This window comes from Acomys minous (assembly GCF_964271855.1).
Source record: "Acomys minous genome assembly, chromosome: 13".
Taxonomy (NCBI): domain Eukaryota; kingdom Metazoa; phylum Chordata; class Mammalia; order Rodentia; family Muridae; genus Acomys; species Acomys minous.
The window spans coordinates 63,229,165-63,245,042 of record NC_140495.1 but is presented as its reverse complement, the minus strand read 5'-3'; the positions used below and the strand labels follow the sequence as shown (position 1 = coordinate 63,245,042).

General features: G+C 39.2%; 1 protein-coding gene across 3 annotated transcripts in view; it reads left to right on the top strand.

The window, feature by feature from the left end:
• SUPT3H (SPT3 homolog, SAGA and STAGA complex component) overlaps positions 1–15,878 on the top strand; it is a 327,848-nt gene that overhangs the window by 152,181 nt on the left and 159,789 nt on the right. For all 3 annotated transcript variants that reach the window (XM_084754841.1, XM_084754843.1, XM_084754842.1), the window contains exon 3: positions 303–387. In XM_084754841.1, coding sequence (XP_084610967.1) covers positions 303–387 — 85 coding nt within the window. The remainder of the gene's footprint in view (positions 1–302; positions 388–15,878) is intronic.

The window sequence follows — 15,878 nt, the reverse complement described above, 5'->3', positions numbered from 1 at the left end:
CTTCCTGCTGTGGGTATTAGAAAGCGAACTTGTGCTTTGCATTTTGACAGAGTAAATCACCTTTAAAAATACTCTGTAAACCACGAAGGAATGCAGATAATTGTGTACTTTCTTTAGAAGTTACACTTTATAAAGAAGACATTTATTTTCTTAGTATAGAAGTAAGTGCGTTGTTGTATTGTTTGAAAGGACAATTTATTGCCTCTTTATACAGCCGATTCCTGTAATGAGAAGCATGTATCGCCTGGTTCCTTTACCTGGTTTGCAGCCTTGATAAAGGTGTGTTTTAACTTTCCCTGCAGGTTTTCCTTAGGCGATGCGAGGAGGCCTCTCCATGAAACAGCCGTTTTGGTAGAAGATGTAGTCCACACACAGCTGATTAACCTGGTAAGACCACATAGGACCCTATGCGGAATCTGCTTTTCATTCTGTTTTTATCGTTCCAACACAACACATTTTAAAAAGAGGTCTTACTTACAGCTAGATCTTTGGCTTTATTGAAATATGATATAAATACCAGGTTAAGTGAATACCTGGATGCATTTTAACAGTGGGATATTGCCATAGCAACAGTACATTTAGCAGTGTGCTTCTTTTTCACTGGAGGTTTCTTAGAATTCACTTTAAAGTCAGTATCTTACATAACCATAACAGTTGTGAACACCTGTAAGGAATCCTGGCACGATGATTTCTGTGGTCTTGTTTGAATTCCGTCTTCTTTGCCAGTAATCTCTGTTTCTTTTCAGAGACCCCATCAGGTACCCCTCACTGGCTGTTAGATGAGTGGCTGTGTCTTGGCTGTCTCCTTCTGTCTCTGCTAAGCCTGCAGTACTTCCTGGCCTTCTATGACTGGGGCATTTTGAGAAACAGAGTGTTTTTCTGTTCTCTGTTGGTCTGCTTTTATATTAGCATGTGGTCACACACGTTTTGGACGATAACATGGGGGAAGTGATGGCATCTACTCAGCGCAGCAAGCATGTCAAGGGCGTCCTGTCTTCTTGTTGGTGTGTCTTAGTGGGACATTTCTTAGATCACTCACTGAAGGTGGCAGATGCTGAGTCATTTCGCTGTATAGCTGTACTTGTTTGACTGTGGGGTTTGTGCATGCTCAGTGCCTGCAGCAGTCCTGAGCTGTACTCCAAATCTACATTGCTATCATTTTAAATATTCAGGGTAGGTTAGTAAAATACATTGGGATAGATAGTAAAGATTTTCTTTTCCTGAGTATTTTTTACCTATTAACTTTAAAACTCATCAGGATATTTTATAAAATTATTACTATAATGTTTGTACAGGAGTGATTTTTCTTTTTTTTTTCTTTTCTATTTATTACTTGGTATTCTTCTTAAATTTAAATGTTTTCTTATTCTCCTGCTTATTAAACCTTTGTATATCAGTATAGATGGTGAATATTTAAATGATTTCCTAGGTGTCGTTAGCCAGTGTTATCATGATTCTTATTACTCAGGCTATCGCAGTGCTGGCAGGTGGAGCACATCCATTTCTCCCTTAACTCATGTTCCATGAAGTGATCCCAGCCCTTCATCTGTGACGTATGGTACAAAGCTACCCTTCGTCCACTGTGTCAGTTTTATCAATTTTTAAATTTTGATGCCAAAATTTTGTTTAGCTTGCAAATATTTTTACTTTACTCCATTCAGAGGCATAGATCTTTATTGATGTTGAAGTTTGACTCAAATTCCAGTTTATATAGTGAATTTAAAAAGGAATTTACTTACATGGCTTTATAGGATTTTTAAAAAATGATTTCATTTTTTTCCTTATATCCTTAGTTCTTAACTCATGTTTTTATATATTAAGTCAATTTTGCCTTTTGCCGAATAGTGAGTGCCACAGTTTTATTGTCACCATTCATGAAAAGCCTGCCTTTCCCCTAGTGACTTAAACTGCCTTCTTTATTTAAAAAAAAAAAAATGGCAGGAGGTGCAGCTCTTAGTTTGCATTCTGTACTAGTTTATCTGTCTTTGTACTTGGGTGACATTTCTTTATTATGTATGATGTATGGTGTATTCTGGAGATCACCCCCTCTTTTTCCTAGCACATTTTTGAAGGTCTGATATAATCATTTACCCTTACTTATTTCCCCTTTCAAGGTTTCAGTTACTTGTAACTGACTACAGCCTGAAAATATTAAAAGGAGAAATCTAGAAGTGAACATTCAATACATTTTTAATTGCAACTCATTGTGTGGATTGTTATGAAAATACACATTCCCTTAGCTGAGAAGTAGCTTAGCTCTGTCCCAGCACCTGTGTTCTATGTGCCACCTGCCCATCAGGCACCCAGCTGCCTCCGTGGTTAGCAGGGTGATTGGCCTTCTCAAGGTTCTGATGTTCAAGTAATCTATGTTAAGAGGAATGAAACATTTTATAACCTTTCCATAGTGTATTCTTCTTAAAGATTATTTTATTATGCATATGTGTGTTTGTGTGTGTTTGTCTGTGTATGTGTCTGTGGAGGTATATGTGCAGAAGAGCGCAAGTTTTCTTGGAGGCCAGAAGAGGATCTCAGGTCACCTGGAGCTGGAGTTACAAGTGGTTGTGAGCCATGCAGCATGGGTGCTGGGAACTGGCTGGGTCCTCTGCAAGCTGGGCCATCTCTCCTGCCCCTCCTAGTGTATACTTAGGTGGATTTTTCTCTGTTGAACTCTTACTGTGCCTAATTCGTGTAGCGAGCTATAGATGTATTTGCATAGGAAGAGTTTAGTGGCCACAGGCTTTGTACTTCTCTGCTCTCCTACAAATCCCCTTGAGGTGTTGGATGTAATGTAGCCCAGGTGGAAGGGGAAATTGTTTACTTTTTTAATATAAATATTGCTATTATCTTATCTAGCAATTTTATTAATATGTTTATTGAAGTCACATGAGTTTATAGCTTAGAATTTCATCTTCAGAGTATTGACTTGTTCTTTGTAAGGACCTGGGGTCTGTACAGTTGTTGAAGACTGCTAGTGCCTTTTAGGAATATTTCAGCATTTCCTGTTTTTATGGTTACATATTTCTTATTGCATTACTTCCTAAGTATTTATTGTTCTTCATTGGCTTTATAGTGGGGTTTTTCCTTTTGTAATTGTATAGTGAAAACATAAGCCTGTAAATTCAAGATGCAGAGCAAACTCAAAATAGGATAAACCAAAGAAATACGGGTTCAAACTGTTGGGTAGTCATAGCATAAATCCTCAAAGCCAGCAGGCTTTCTTAACCAATGGGAAAGGATAATTTACAGGCATGGGAATTCTCATTGAAAAAATTACAGAGACAAGAATGAAAGGATTGTACATGCCTGAAATGTTATAGCCTGCTGGCTTGGCAGTTAATATTTTTCCTCCACTTTCTTATAGCTGTCTTCAGGGTCTCTACTTTTTTCTATTATCAAGATTCAAGTTAATATTAGGTAGATCTATGTTATCATATGTCTCAGCATAGTTACAACTTTGTGCATGTGTGTCCACATGTGCGTGCACGCACGCGTGTTTGTGTATGTGTGTAAAGCAGAGGTCACCGTCTGGTGCCTTCCTGAATTGCTGTCCATCATATGTTTTGAGACAGGATTTCTGAAGTTGCAGCTTGCTAAGTCAAGTGCAATGACTGGCCAGCTAGGCCTAAGTCCTCCTGCCTTGGCTTCCTAAGTGTTAGGATCATAGCTATGCAGCACTGTGCCCAGCTAATTCCTTTTGCCCATGTGCGCTAGCAATTGAACTCTGGCCATCATTGCAAGGCGAGCGCTTTACCCTCTAATGAGGCCCGTTATGGTAGCTGTTCAGGTTGTGTTGTTTGGTCTTCTTAAACCTCCAACAATCTTAGCTCCTCTGAAGCAGAGATATAGATTCCTGGTCTATATTCCAAATAGAGTGTTCTGTAGGAGGCGATGGTTAGGATCAGGAGTTGCTATTTTAAATATGCCCTCAATATTTTTGACATCCTGGTAGTGCAAATCTCAGCTTTGAAAGTATCAGCTTGGAATAGTGGTTAATAACTAGGCTTAGAATATCAAATTGCCAGGTTATTTTTAAACCCAAAGCATTAAATACATCAATTAGGTGAACAAAATGTAACTATTGTATAAAAATATTAATTAATAGTATGAAATTTGACTCTTAAATTAATGAGATGAGTACTTTGTTCACCAATATATACTTTTCTCTCTCAGAACAGGACACCTTAGATAGCACAAAACTTTCACTAATGCTTAAAGAGTACAAATAGCCACATATGTTAATGTTCATTTAAATGCTTACTGAATAATACTGTCATTAGAGTAATTTATGTAAATAATGCATGTTATCAGGTTCATAGACTGCATTCTCTTCACTTTAAAGGCATAGAGAAATAATAGAAATTATGAAGATTATATAATTTAATCACCAAATTTAACCTTACATAATACATATCAGCCACAGTAATTATTCCTTTATTTCATGGCTTGACATATGTTGCCCAAATATTCACCTTGAAAGATTACTACTAACTTCTAAGACCTCCCACTTGCTTCACTCAGAATTCTTTTAAGCCCATATTTGATCTATTTGTGTGGCATCACCAAGCAGACAAGGAGAGAGCTTGAAGTTGACCTCTGTCTTAGGTTTAACCACCCCTTTTGTTCTGTATCATTTCTTCAATAGTCAGTTATTTATGCTCTTTTTAACCTCTGAAGATACTGTTTCACTATTCTGTTCATAGTTGTTCAGGATAGTGCTTTCAAGGAAGAAGACCACATTTTCAACATGGAAAGTAGAAAGATGTTGGCTTCTCCTTTCATTGTATAAACTGGCAACTGGATTATTGTTGGAAGTTGACATGGTTCCGGTTCTGATGATGGCCAGTTAAAGTAGCCAACATGTGGCTGTGTAACAACTTGTCTGAGAAATACTTTACAGTAATTCTGGAGTGGTGGTACAAGCAGCATGACTCCAGCTTAGGATGTAGAGGCAGGAGGATTATAAGCTGGAAGCTTGAGCTACATAGTGAAGCCCTGTTTGAAAGAAGGAAAGACAGGCACAGGAAGGAAGAAAGACAGGTGGGAAAACAGGCAATTTAGTTAGCTATTACAGTAAACTTAAGTTTTCCCCTAAATTTGTGGTCCCCCCTTTTTTTCATACATTTTCCATGTAATCTTTGCCCACCGTCTCCCACTTCGTACTCAGTACTTTAATAAGGCTCCCACCCTTCCAAGTCATTCTCCTTCATAGTTATGAGTGGCTTAGGCCTCCTTGCTTGATTTTTGATGATTTCTGCATGTAGCTTATAGAATATGTGAACTAATAAAAGTAGGTAATTTAGAATCACTAAAGCAGTTGATTTTTCCCTTTCTAGGACAGATTAGAATAGCAAAATCACAGAACTTCGCCTAGGGGTTACTAACAACCAAAACCATACCTTGTATCGCTAGGGAAGCACTTCCACTCTTTCATTGTATTATGACGATATTCAGAATAATAGCTTTTTCAAGTTGACTCATACCTCCGAAATCATGTAACTTTGTACAAAATGAAATTATCATTTTATAGGTTATTATGATTGAGTATTGGCTATTTCACAGGCCTGAAGAATTCAAATTAGACCTCCATAGAGACATGAGACAGTGCAGCCATCATAGTTTTGGCCACGTCACAGTGCTAGCACTTGATCTTGGCATTGTTCGTAAGGAGCAGCAAAGCTGACATAATGCCCTTTTCTGCTTGGCAACTAGCAGTAAAAAATGGTTGTTGTGGTTATTAAAAGCAGTCTACTTACTGGTGTGATCTGGATAAAAGAGGGGCCCAAAGTACCTACGGAGTTCAAAATTTTTCAGGAAGATGTACAAGTTGTTAGACCTTAAGCTTCCTCCTCCCTGCCTCTCCAGGGTGACCCCTCCTGACTTTCAATAAGTAGAGATTGGCACAATTGATAATTCTATGTGTGTGTGTGTTATTACATTGTCAAAATTCCTTTATGTTCAACTCCAACCTGGTTTTATGGGTATATAGGTATTTTGTGTCAAAATAGGTATTTTGTGACAAAATTCCTGATGCAAACAACTTAAAGGAGGAAGAGTTTATTTGTGTTCATAGTTTCAAATAAGCCAGGAGGATCAGTTGGGAAGAAGTTTCCAGTCTTTTCCACTTAATATTTCCTTTCATTTTTTTCATTTACATTTTTTCCCACTAACATTCAATACATTTAAAAAATCTTACTTTGACATCAGATTTGCTGCCCTGGAATGTGACAGAACTAACTCCACACTGTTGGAATCCCCCTTTAGAGTAATATCCAGTATTTTCTCACAGCTACATAACTGCTTTCATTTTGGCATTTAAAGTTAAAATCTGAAACCGATCCTTGTTTTACACATAAAATACAATTCTTTAACATGGCATTTAAAAATCACATTGAATTTTCACTTTATGAATCTATAAACAAATAGCACGACATCTATTTTTGAACAGCTTTCAGATGTAATCATATTCTCAGGATTAGTGTTGATATTAATAATAACCTTAACTTATGGCAAGGCTTAACAGACAAGCTTCAATGTGCAAAGAAGAAGAACTGTTGCTCACCTGTTGGGATGATGTGCGTTCATACCTCTGCCTTTCTCCCTCGCTGGCTCTGTAATTCACTTTGTTCTTTCTTCTAGTCCTTATTAGCTTCAAAACCACTTTCCAACTCGTATATTCTCCTTCTACAAACCCTGTGTCCCTTCTGGATGAGACATCCTCTCATTGTGGCACTAGGTCCCCTGTGCTCTCTTTAACTCTGAACTAAGAGATTGTTTCAAAGTTTTCTAGATCCTTTCCACAGTCTTTGGAAGTCTCTTATTTATTGATAATTCTATGTCTTCTTTTCCCAATATTGATGTTATTCTTGTTAACATGGGGATTATAAAGAAAAGAGGAATATAAGACCATTAATGTTCAGCCAGCCTGCAACAGATTTTTTGTAATAATTAAATTGTATATTGGTGTACACACACATATACACATATATTTTACATATTTTAAAAATATATTTTATTAATTTATTCATATTACATCTCAATTGTTATCCCATCCCTTGTATCTTCCCATTCCTCCTTCCCTCCCATTTTCCCCTTACTCCCTTCCCCTATAACTGTGGCTGAGAGGGACCTCTTCCCCCTGTATATGCTCATAAGGTATCAAGTCTCTTCTTGGTAACCTGCTGTCCTTCTTCTGAGTGCCACCAGGCCTCCCCATCCTGGGGACGTGGTCAAATATGGGGCACCAGAGTTCGTGTGAAAGTCAGACCCCACTCTCTACTCAACTGTGAGGAATGTCCTGTGCATTGGGTAGATCTGGGTAGGGGTTCAAAGTTTACTGCATGTATTGTCCTTGGCTGGTGCCATAGTTTGAGCAGGACCCCTGGACCCAGATCTGCCTATCATAATGCTTTTCTTGTAGGTTTCTAGGACCCTCTGGATCCTTCTGTTTCCCCATTCTCCCATGCTTCTCTCACCTAGAGTCCCAATAGGATGTCCTCCCCTCTGTCCCACTTTCCTGGTAAGTGAAGACATTCATAGGACATGCCCCTTGGGCTAGTGTCCAAATATAAATGAGTATATACCATTTGACTCTTTCTGCTTCTGGGTGAATTCACTCATTATGATCATTTTTTAGTTCAATCCATTTGTCCACAAATTACGGGAATTCCTTGTTTTTAATAGCTAAGTATTATTCCATAGATTTTACGCATTTTTAAAAAACCTATATCTTTGTGGGCTGACAACATAAAAGAATTTAAACTTCGTTTACCTTTTTTGTTATGTATATATAATTACTAACTCTTATTTATCAGATAGAAGTATTTTATTTTATACTTACACAACAAATTAATTCTTTAAGCTATGTATTTTTATCCACTTACACTATTAAATGAATTCATATCCATCATTATTTTATTAGATTTTTATTATACTACATTGTGATATGTACTGGTTTTTATGCTGATGATTTTAAATACTTTTAGTTTTTTTTTACATCTATAGATGAATTTTTAAATCATATTCTCTGTTTCAAGAAGATATTTATTATCCTCGGAGACATCTCTGGACTGAAACATAGTTAAATTCTGAGTGTGTGTGTGTGTGTGTGTGTGTGTGTGTGTGTGTGTGTGTGTGTTGGTGTGTGTGTGTGTGTGTGTTGGAGTCCGTTTCACAACAAAAGTCCTAGTAAAGTCTTTTTCTTTGAGTACAGAAGATTCCCTTAACGCAGTCTTTATTAGAAAGAGCTCTAGACTTAATATGGGATTTAGTGGTAATAATGAGCATTACAAAATATGTAATAGTGCTCCTAGGAAAGCTTTTGTCCACATACATTTTGAATAAAATTCCATGGCTTAACTTTTCTTCCATGATGAAAGACCCAGCTTTGTTCTTCTTTTGCCATATTCCTTTTTTCTAAACACACCAGCATTTGATGTTGTTGCTAAGAGGTTGTTAGGGTATATTATGTCTATTGGATACTCTTTTTTTTTTCTATTTAAAAACAGAAGTATGCAGGCAACGTTATTTTATTAAATAGCTGCAGTATGTAGTCAGAGCGAGCAATGGCCTATTTTTAAATGTCTTCTTAGTTGAAAAAATATTTTAATTTATGCTTTTTTGTTTTAACATATCTGATTTCCTCTCTTTTGTGCTAATTAGGAAATTGAAGGTTTGTGTACCATTAGAAGCGTTTATCTACCTCAGTTTTCAAAATCTGAATCATAATCAGTAAATCATCCTTGTATTTACACTTGAGCTTCAAACCGACCCGTTTCCTTGTTTCATTGGGTCTTTATGTCTCAAAAGTCGCTGTAGCAACTCCATTTATGTTGAGATGTCAGAATGGCTCTGAATGGTGCTGTAGAAGTTTGAATGCTTATTTTCAAATGTCAGATAGATTGTGTAGGCTTTACATTTCATGCCAAGAAATCAGATCCGTTCATCTGTATGAAGGCACCTCTGGTGAAGCCCAGGCTTGTACTTGGAGCACGAGCAGTGTTTCCTAGGCGTACACTGCAGATGGGGGTGAGAGAAAAGTGGGACCAGATTTTCAAGATCATTCCATTTGAAACTGGATGATTTTATAGAGAGCTGCAGGCAGTTGCAGGCTTTAGAATGGCAGAGGGAAAAAAATAGAAAACGTAAATCTTTTGTATAGTGAATATATCAGTGCCATTCCTGGAGAAATATATAAGGATGTTATACAAGATTTAAGATAGAAGCATTTGCCTCACTCTGATAGTATTTGACTCTGAATGAAAAGTTAAGGAGTAGGGAGCACTACAAAATCAAAACAAAGCAACCCCCACATGAAACATAAGGATGTAGGGTGGCATTGCTAGGGAAGTGGAGGTAAGGACCAGCCAGGGGCAGGTGCTGCTGAACCAGCAAGGGGCATGTGGTGCTGAACATCAGGCAGAAGGCAGCTGCCTGGAGGGAGAGGCCTGAAAGAACAGGGGGTGGGGAGAGATCAAGGCTTAGAAATGTGCCTTTGCAGCTGAGGGGCTGAGGGAACACTGAAGGGCGGCATTCCTGGGGTGTGCTGTCTCTCTAGGAAGGGATATGGTTATAAGAGAAGAAAGCTGGAAATATTGAGGCCTGTTGTGAGGGAGAATGAAAAATCAGCTTTATTATGCTACAAATCTGCCAGTGTTTTAATTCTTCCTTTGTATCTGTAGTAGCCAGTTTTCCTTTTTACAACAAAGGACTGGGGAGATGGCTCCACAAAGGACAGCACCTACTACCTAGCCTGATCACCTGAGTTTGAACCCAGGGAGCTACATGATGGAAGGGAGGAACCGACTTCTTCTCCAAGTTGTTCTCATTCCCCCCCACCTTCTCTCTCTCTCCCTCCCTCCCTCCCTTCCTCCTTCCCTCCCTCCTTCTCTCCCTCTTTCCCTCTGTCTCCTCTCCTCTTTCCTCTCCTCTCCTTTTCTCTCTCTCTCACACACACATGCACATACACACACACACATGCATGTGCACATGCACGCACACACTCCTCACTTCTGTTTTAACACAGGCTGGTCTTTTGAAGCTTTTTTGTAATAAATGATGTTTTTCTAGCCTAAATAAACCAATGATAAGCATGTCTTGTTGCTCCTTTTTCTATTTGTGTGATTTTTGAAATCATATTGGATGTAGCTTACTCTGGTCAAGAACAATAATAAAGTTGCTTGCATTAATATTATTTTCTTAGTTTAAGGTTCTGCTTCTTGTGATATGTATAAATACTAGTCCCACTATAAACTAAATCCTCTATCAGTAAGAAGAATGCATCCAACCGCATGCATCAGCCATCACTGCTGTGACAACACCAGTGTTTATCTCAGCGTGGAGGCTGTGGAGACACGGAGTTAGCACGTCCTGTGTGTTCGTGTTTGAAGACTCATCATCCAAATGTGCCTCTCCTTGTTACTTTGTCATAGCCACAAGCTCCACAGACTATGAGCCAAGAGCTGGGAGTGCTGGTGGAGCAGGTTTTAGGGGGACATGCATCACTGGGTTTGCGTTGTTGGCTTCATGGTTTGATAATTTTACAGTTTTGAGCTTATCCTATCATCTCCAGGAATCTCTATTTCTAAGCTATGGAGTTCACTAACCTCAGACATTTTTACTATAATATATATAAATCAACTAGCATTTATCCACACCATTTACCAGTGGAAGCAGCATTTATTTATTGGCATCTATAACTTTAGTCATCGGGCTAAGTATCAAGAGCCAAGGCACAGAAAAGTCAGGCAAACCTTAGAGTCCTCTGTTGCAGGCATTTGGGGGCCACTTTCCTGTGTTGAATTTTATGCCATGTATGATTCTGTTCTCTATTTCTTGTGTTATGCAACACTCAGACATCAGTTTAGATAAGTCATCATGGCTGTATTTACCTGTTTCCATCTTGACTTTATGTCACTTTGTGCACAGCTGGGCCTACCGAGAGCATGGTATATTTTATCAGCTTATTAGATGTTAGCTTTTTGGGAAGACAACTAGAACATGACTGCTGCGACCTTGAGAGATGGCTCAGCAGTTAAGAAGAGCACTTGCTGCTCTGCTAGAGGACCCAAGTCAAGTTTCTTAGAGCTGGCTACACTTCAGCCCCAGGACATCAGGCCTGGGGTCTCTGTGGGCACCAGCATACATTAACACAGACACATACAGAAATTTATTTTCATATCAGCTGAAATATTTATGCTTCTCCAGAAAATCCTTGAGTGCTTTCTCATGGTTTCTGAGTCCTCAGAGTTTGTTGTGGTGATGGCTACTCGATGTTACTGTACTTTGTAAAATATGATATTGGCTGGGCGGTGGTGGCGCATGCCTTTAATCCCAGCACTCGGGAGGCAGAGGCAGGTGGATCGCTGTGAGTTTGAGGCCAGCCTGGTCTACAAAGCGAGTCCAGGACAGCCAAGGCCACACAGAGAAACTCTGTCTCAAATCCCCCCCACAATACAATATAATATTGTATTTTTCTTCATTATTATTGCTAGTAATCATTAGCTCTATAAATTTTTAAATAGTTTCTCTTTAGGAACTCGCTTTTAAAGCCTTTACCCCAAAAAGCCTATTTAGAAGCCGTTGAGCTGTCATCCCGATGTAGGTGTCAGGCTGCGTTTCTAGTCATGCCATTAGCATGCTGATTCCATTGTATTTCACTGTTGTTTCTTTTTAGACTGTGGCTCACCCTGTAGCCCAGGCTGCCTTTGACTCCTCACCATCCCACCTGCATTAGCCTTCCGGGTGCCAGGGTTACAGGTAGGAGACATCCACCCTGGCTTGTTTTAGAAGTACCCTATAAGTACCAGGATTTAGGAAGAATTTATTACATTTCTAAGAATTGTGTCTTCTTCTTTGTGCATTAACTTTCCAGTATCTTAACTCTGGTTTTGTGTTTAGTTTTAAATTTAAAAACATTACTGATTTTGAGATAGGATCTTTGCTATGTGGCTCAGGCTGGTCTCAAACTTCATGCTGTCTCATCCTCCTCAGTGCTGGGATTACACGTGTGTGCCCATACCCCTAAAGCAACCTAACTTGTAATACCTGGACATTTATGTGGGAGCCCTCCACTCATGAAAGTTTTTTTTTTCGTCCAAATCATGTAATATCTTCAAGAGTAGAGTCTTTTTTTTTTTTAATTAATTTGTTCATATTACATCTTGATTGTTAGCCCTTCCCCTGTTTCCTCCCATTCTTCCCTCCCTCCCACTTCCCCCTTTCTCCCCTCCCCTATGTCTGTGATTGAGGGAGACCTCCTCCCCCTATATATGCTCTAAGATTATCAAGTCTCTTCTTGGTAACTTACTATCCTTCCTCTGAGTGCTGCCAGGCCTCCCCATCCAGGAGACGTGGTCAGAAAAGGGGAACCAGAGTTCATGTGAGAGTCAGATCTCACTCTCCACTCAACGGTGAAGAATATCATGTTCGTCGGCTAGGTCTTGGTAGGGGTTCGAAGTTTACTGCCTATTTCTCCTTGGCTGGTGCCTTAGTTTGAGGAGGACCCCAGGACCCAGATCTGCCTGTCATAAAGTTCTTCTTGTAGGTTTCCAGGACCCTGTGGGTCCTACTATTTCCCCATTCTTCCATGCTACTCTCACCTAAAGTCTCAATAGGATGTCCTCTCCTCTGACCCACTTTCTTGGTAAGTAAAGTTTTTCATGGGACGTATCCCTTGGACTAGTGTTTTGATATAAGTGAGTATATACCGTTTGTCTCTTTTTGCTTCTGGGTAAACTTACTCATTATGATAATTTCTAGGTCAATCTATTTGTCCGCAAATTTTGGGAATTCCTTGTTTTTAATAGCTGAGTAGTACTCCATAGTGTAAATGTACCACAGTTTCTTAGTTCATTCTTCTACTGAGGGACACTTAGGCTGTTTCCATGGTCTGGCTATTATGTATAAAGCAGCTATGAACATGGTTGAGCATATGTCCCTGTTGTGTGTTAGGGCATTTTCTGGGTATATTCCAAGGAGTGGGATAGCTGGGTCTTGAGGAAGCCCTATTCCCATTTTTCTGAGAAAACGCCAGATAGCTTTCCAAAATGGTTGTACTAGTTTGCATTCCCACCAGCAATGAAGGAGTGTTCCTCTCTTTCCACATCCTCGCCAACATATGGTATCAGGGACTGGGTCTGGTTTTACTGTAATGGGCTTGGCACCTGGAGCCTTTCATACGGCCAACAAGTGCCTTATGCTTGATGCCCTTTAAAAGCTACCGAGTGATATTTTGAAGCAATTTTCCTACCCCAAATCATACAATGGGAAACCTTTAGACCATACTAGGATTAAATGTATTATATATTTTAAAAAGCGTTATTTCTTTAAAGTAAAATTGTCTTCAAAATATATTCTTAGAAGTCAAATTTTGCTGTGCCTTCTATAACTGAGGTCACAAATCACCTACAATATCTAATAATCAGCTCAATGTGACTTTAAACTCTTGGTGGTTTTGGAGCAGGAACTTGTGTTTAAAAGGAAGATTGGCTTGTTAGCTAAATTATGCAATTATAAGTAAATGTGGTTGCAGCTGCTTTCGATATTCTTTGTTACACACCTGATTGGAAACAACAGAATTTTACAAATATTTTTCGTTTCTTACACTGACACCTAGTGTTCACTATTTCTGATATTGAAATATTGAATTTTAGTTATTAGTGGCTATGGAAATAGATTTCCACTGAACGCCTTCTTAGAAGTACACCTGAACACAGATCATTCCATCTTATTTCCAATGCTGGAGTCACAGTTCCCTTGTTACCTATGTGACGCCATGACAGACCAGCTGGCCGCGACCTTGAATTTGACAAAGTGCATAAGAAGCATAGATTGAGTGAAGGAACTGAAAGGAGTTTTAAAAATGAAGATTCTCAGAGTCTGCTTTGTAACTGGTATTGTGTAACTCGAGTAGTTCCTTCAGCCCCTAGGTCTAGTGGATGACTTCATTTGTGTGACTTTGTTCCCTGGGTCATCAAGATAGCAGACCCATGTTCAGTTACACAAGCACCGAAGAAATGGAGCCAGCCGTGGTCTTCACGTGTTGGGAAGGGGACAGCAAGACTGCTCGAGAGATCTGCCCTGCAGTGTTTTCAGTGTCTCTTGTGAAGCCTTAAGTGTCTGGGCTTCTTACACTTTGATCCATCTCCATGCATGATCCATTTTCACCCAGAACATTTTTACACGTGTTCAGATATCTATCTATCTATCTATCTATCTATCTATCTATCTATCTATCTATCTATCTATATATGATAAACAACTCAAATACAGAAATAAACCATTAAAAACTAAAGCAGTTCTTTTGTATGTTTAGATTTTATCATTTAAAAATCTTCAAACTAATGAAAATTTTACATGAAAAATAAATCAGAGAAGTGCCTAACACTGTGCTTTTAGGACATCTTCAGTACTTTTCAGAGTTGATTGATAAATTATTGTAAAGTATATTATAATCCTAAATCAAAATTCACTGATAAATGTCAGGTCAACTCTGACAGCAATTTTAACATCACACATTTAACCCACTGCAGTCCCTGGGCAGACTAATTAGATTCCCACCAGGGCATGGTCATCAGGAGATTGTAGAGCTCTGTTTGCCTTGGTTAAAGTGCTGTGCTTCTAGGGGAGCAGCACCCTGCGTGTGCAGGAAATCAGTGCAGGTGCAGTGCCATAGTCTCTGATTTGAGCCGAGCTCCTCCAGGCAGTGTTGGCATTGCTTAGTGTGCCCAACTCGTCCCCAACCATATCACCATGAGTTGTGACCCAACCCCAGTAAGCACTGCCAGACACAGCTCGGAGTCATTACATGGTTGACGTCAAGTTAGTGTTTGGTTGTTGCACGTTCAGGAAGCTGCTTCTGTTGTCAAGTTTGTCACAACCCCGTGTATAGTTGCAATCCACACTTTTGGAAGCTGGGGTTTTAAAGCCCCAAATGTCATAGAGAAAGTGTTTGAAGATCTCGATTAGTTTCAGAATATCATTAATCAATGAACACATACCATCTAATTTGGAGTAAATTTGTGCACTTGATTCAGCACAGATACTGGTAGCTAGTATGTGCAACAAAATGTGCTCAACAGTTTTTAAAGACTTATTTTTGTGTATAAGTGTTTTCCTGCCTGCATTTATGTACACCACATGTGCACAGTAGCCGCAGAGGCCAGAAGAGGGCTTGGGTCCTCTAGAAATAGAGTTGCAGGTAGTTGTAAGCAGCCATGTGGGTGCTGGGTACTAAGCCCAAGCACTCTTGCTGCTGAGCCTCTCCAACCCTTCCTCTCATCACTGTGGAAGTCTCATTAAAGTGTGGAGTGGTTACTGTTAGGATAACTTATTACTAAGATTGTACATTTATGTCTAAGCTTAGGAAGTCAGTGAAAGAAACTAAATGCAAAGTTGTTCATAATAGAATTTTTTTTTCAAACTTCAGAGTGTTCAAACAATGAAATGTCTCTTTAACAGCAATCTTACGTTTGTGTTTAGGAACCGAACTCTTTATTTAAGGATAGGACTCTTTTCTGTATGTGTGTAGCTACTTCTGGGTATTTAGCTGTGAGGAGACATGGCAGTTTGTCGTGGCAGTTACAGTGTGCTTAGTGTCTTTCGCTTTCTTATTTTATCTCACATATATTTTTATCACTTATGAGCAACTTCCCCAGCAAACAGAAACTGTTCCCCTTTGATGAGCACTCGCTGCTTACCTGCCGTCACAGACGTTGTTTCAGGTGGATTAGAGTAGAAGTGGCAAGTCATCTTATCTTGGTTCCCAGAAAAGATGCCTGGAGAGATGCAGAGAATGCAAAGAAAGTGATAGCAGGAGGAAGCTTTGAACACTTCACATCATTTCCTGTACGTTGCCAATGTGACCCTTTTTGCGAGCATCT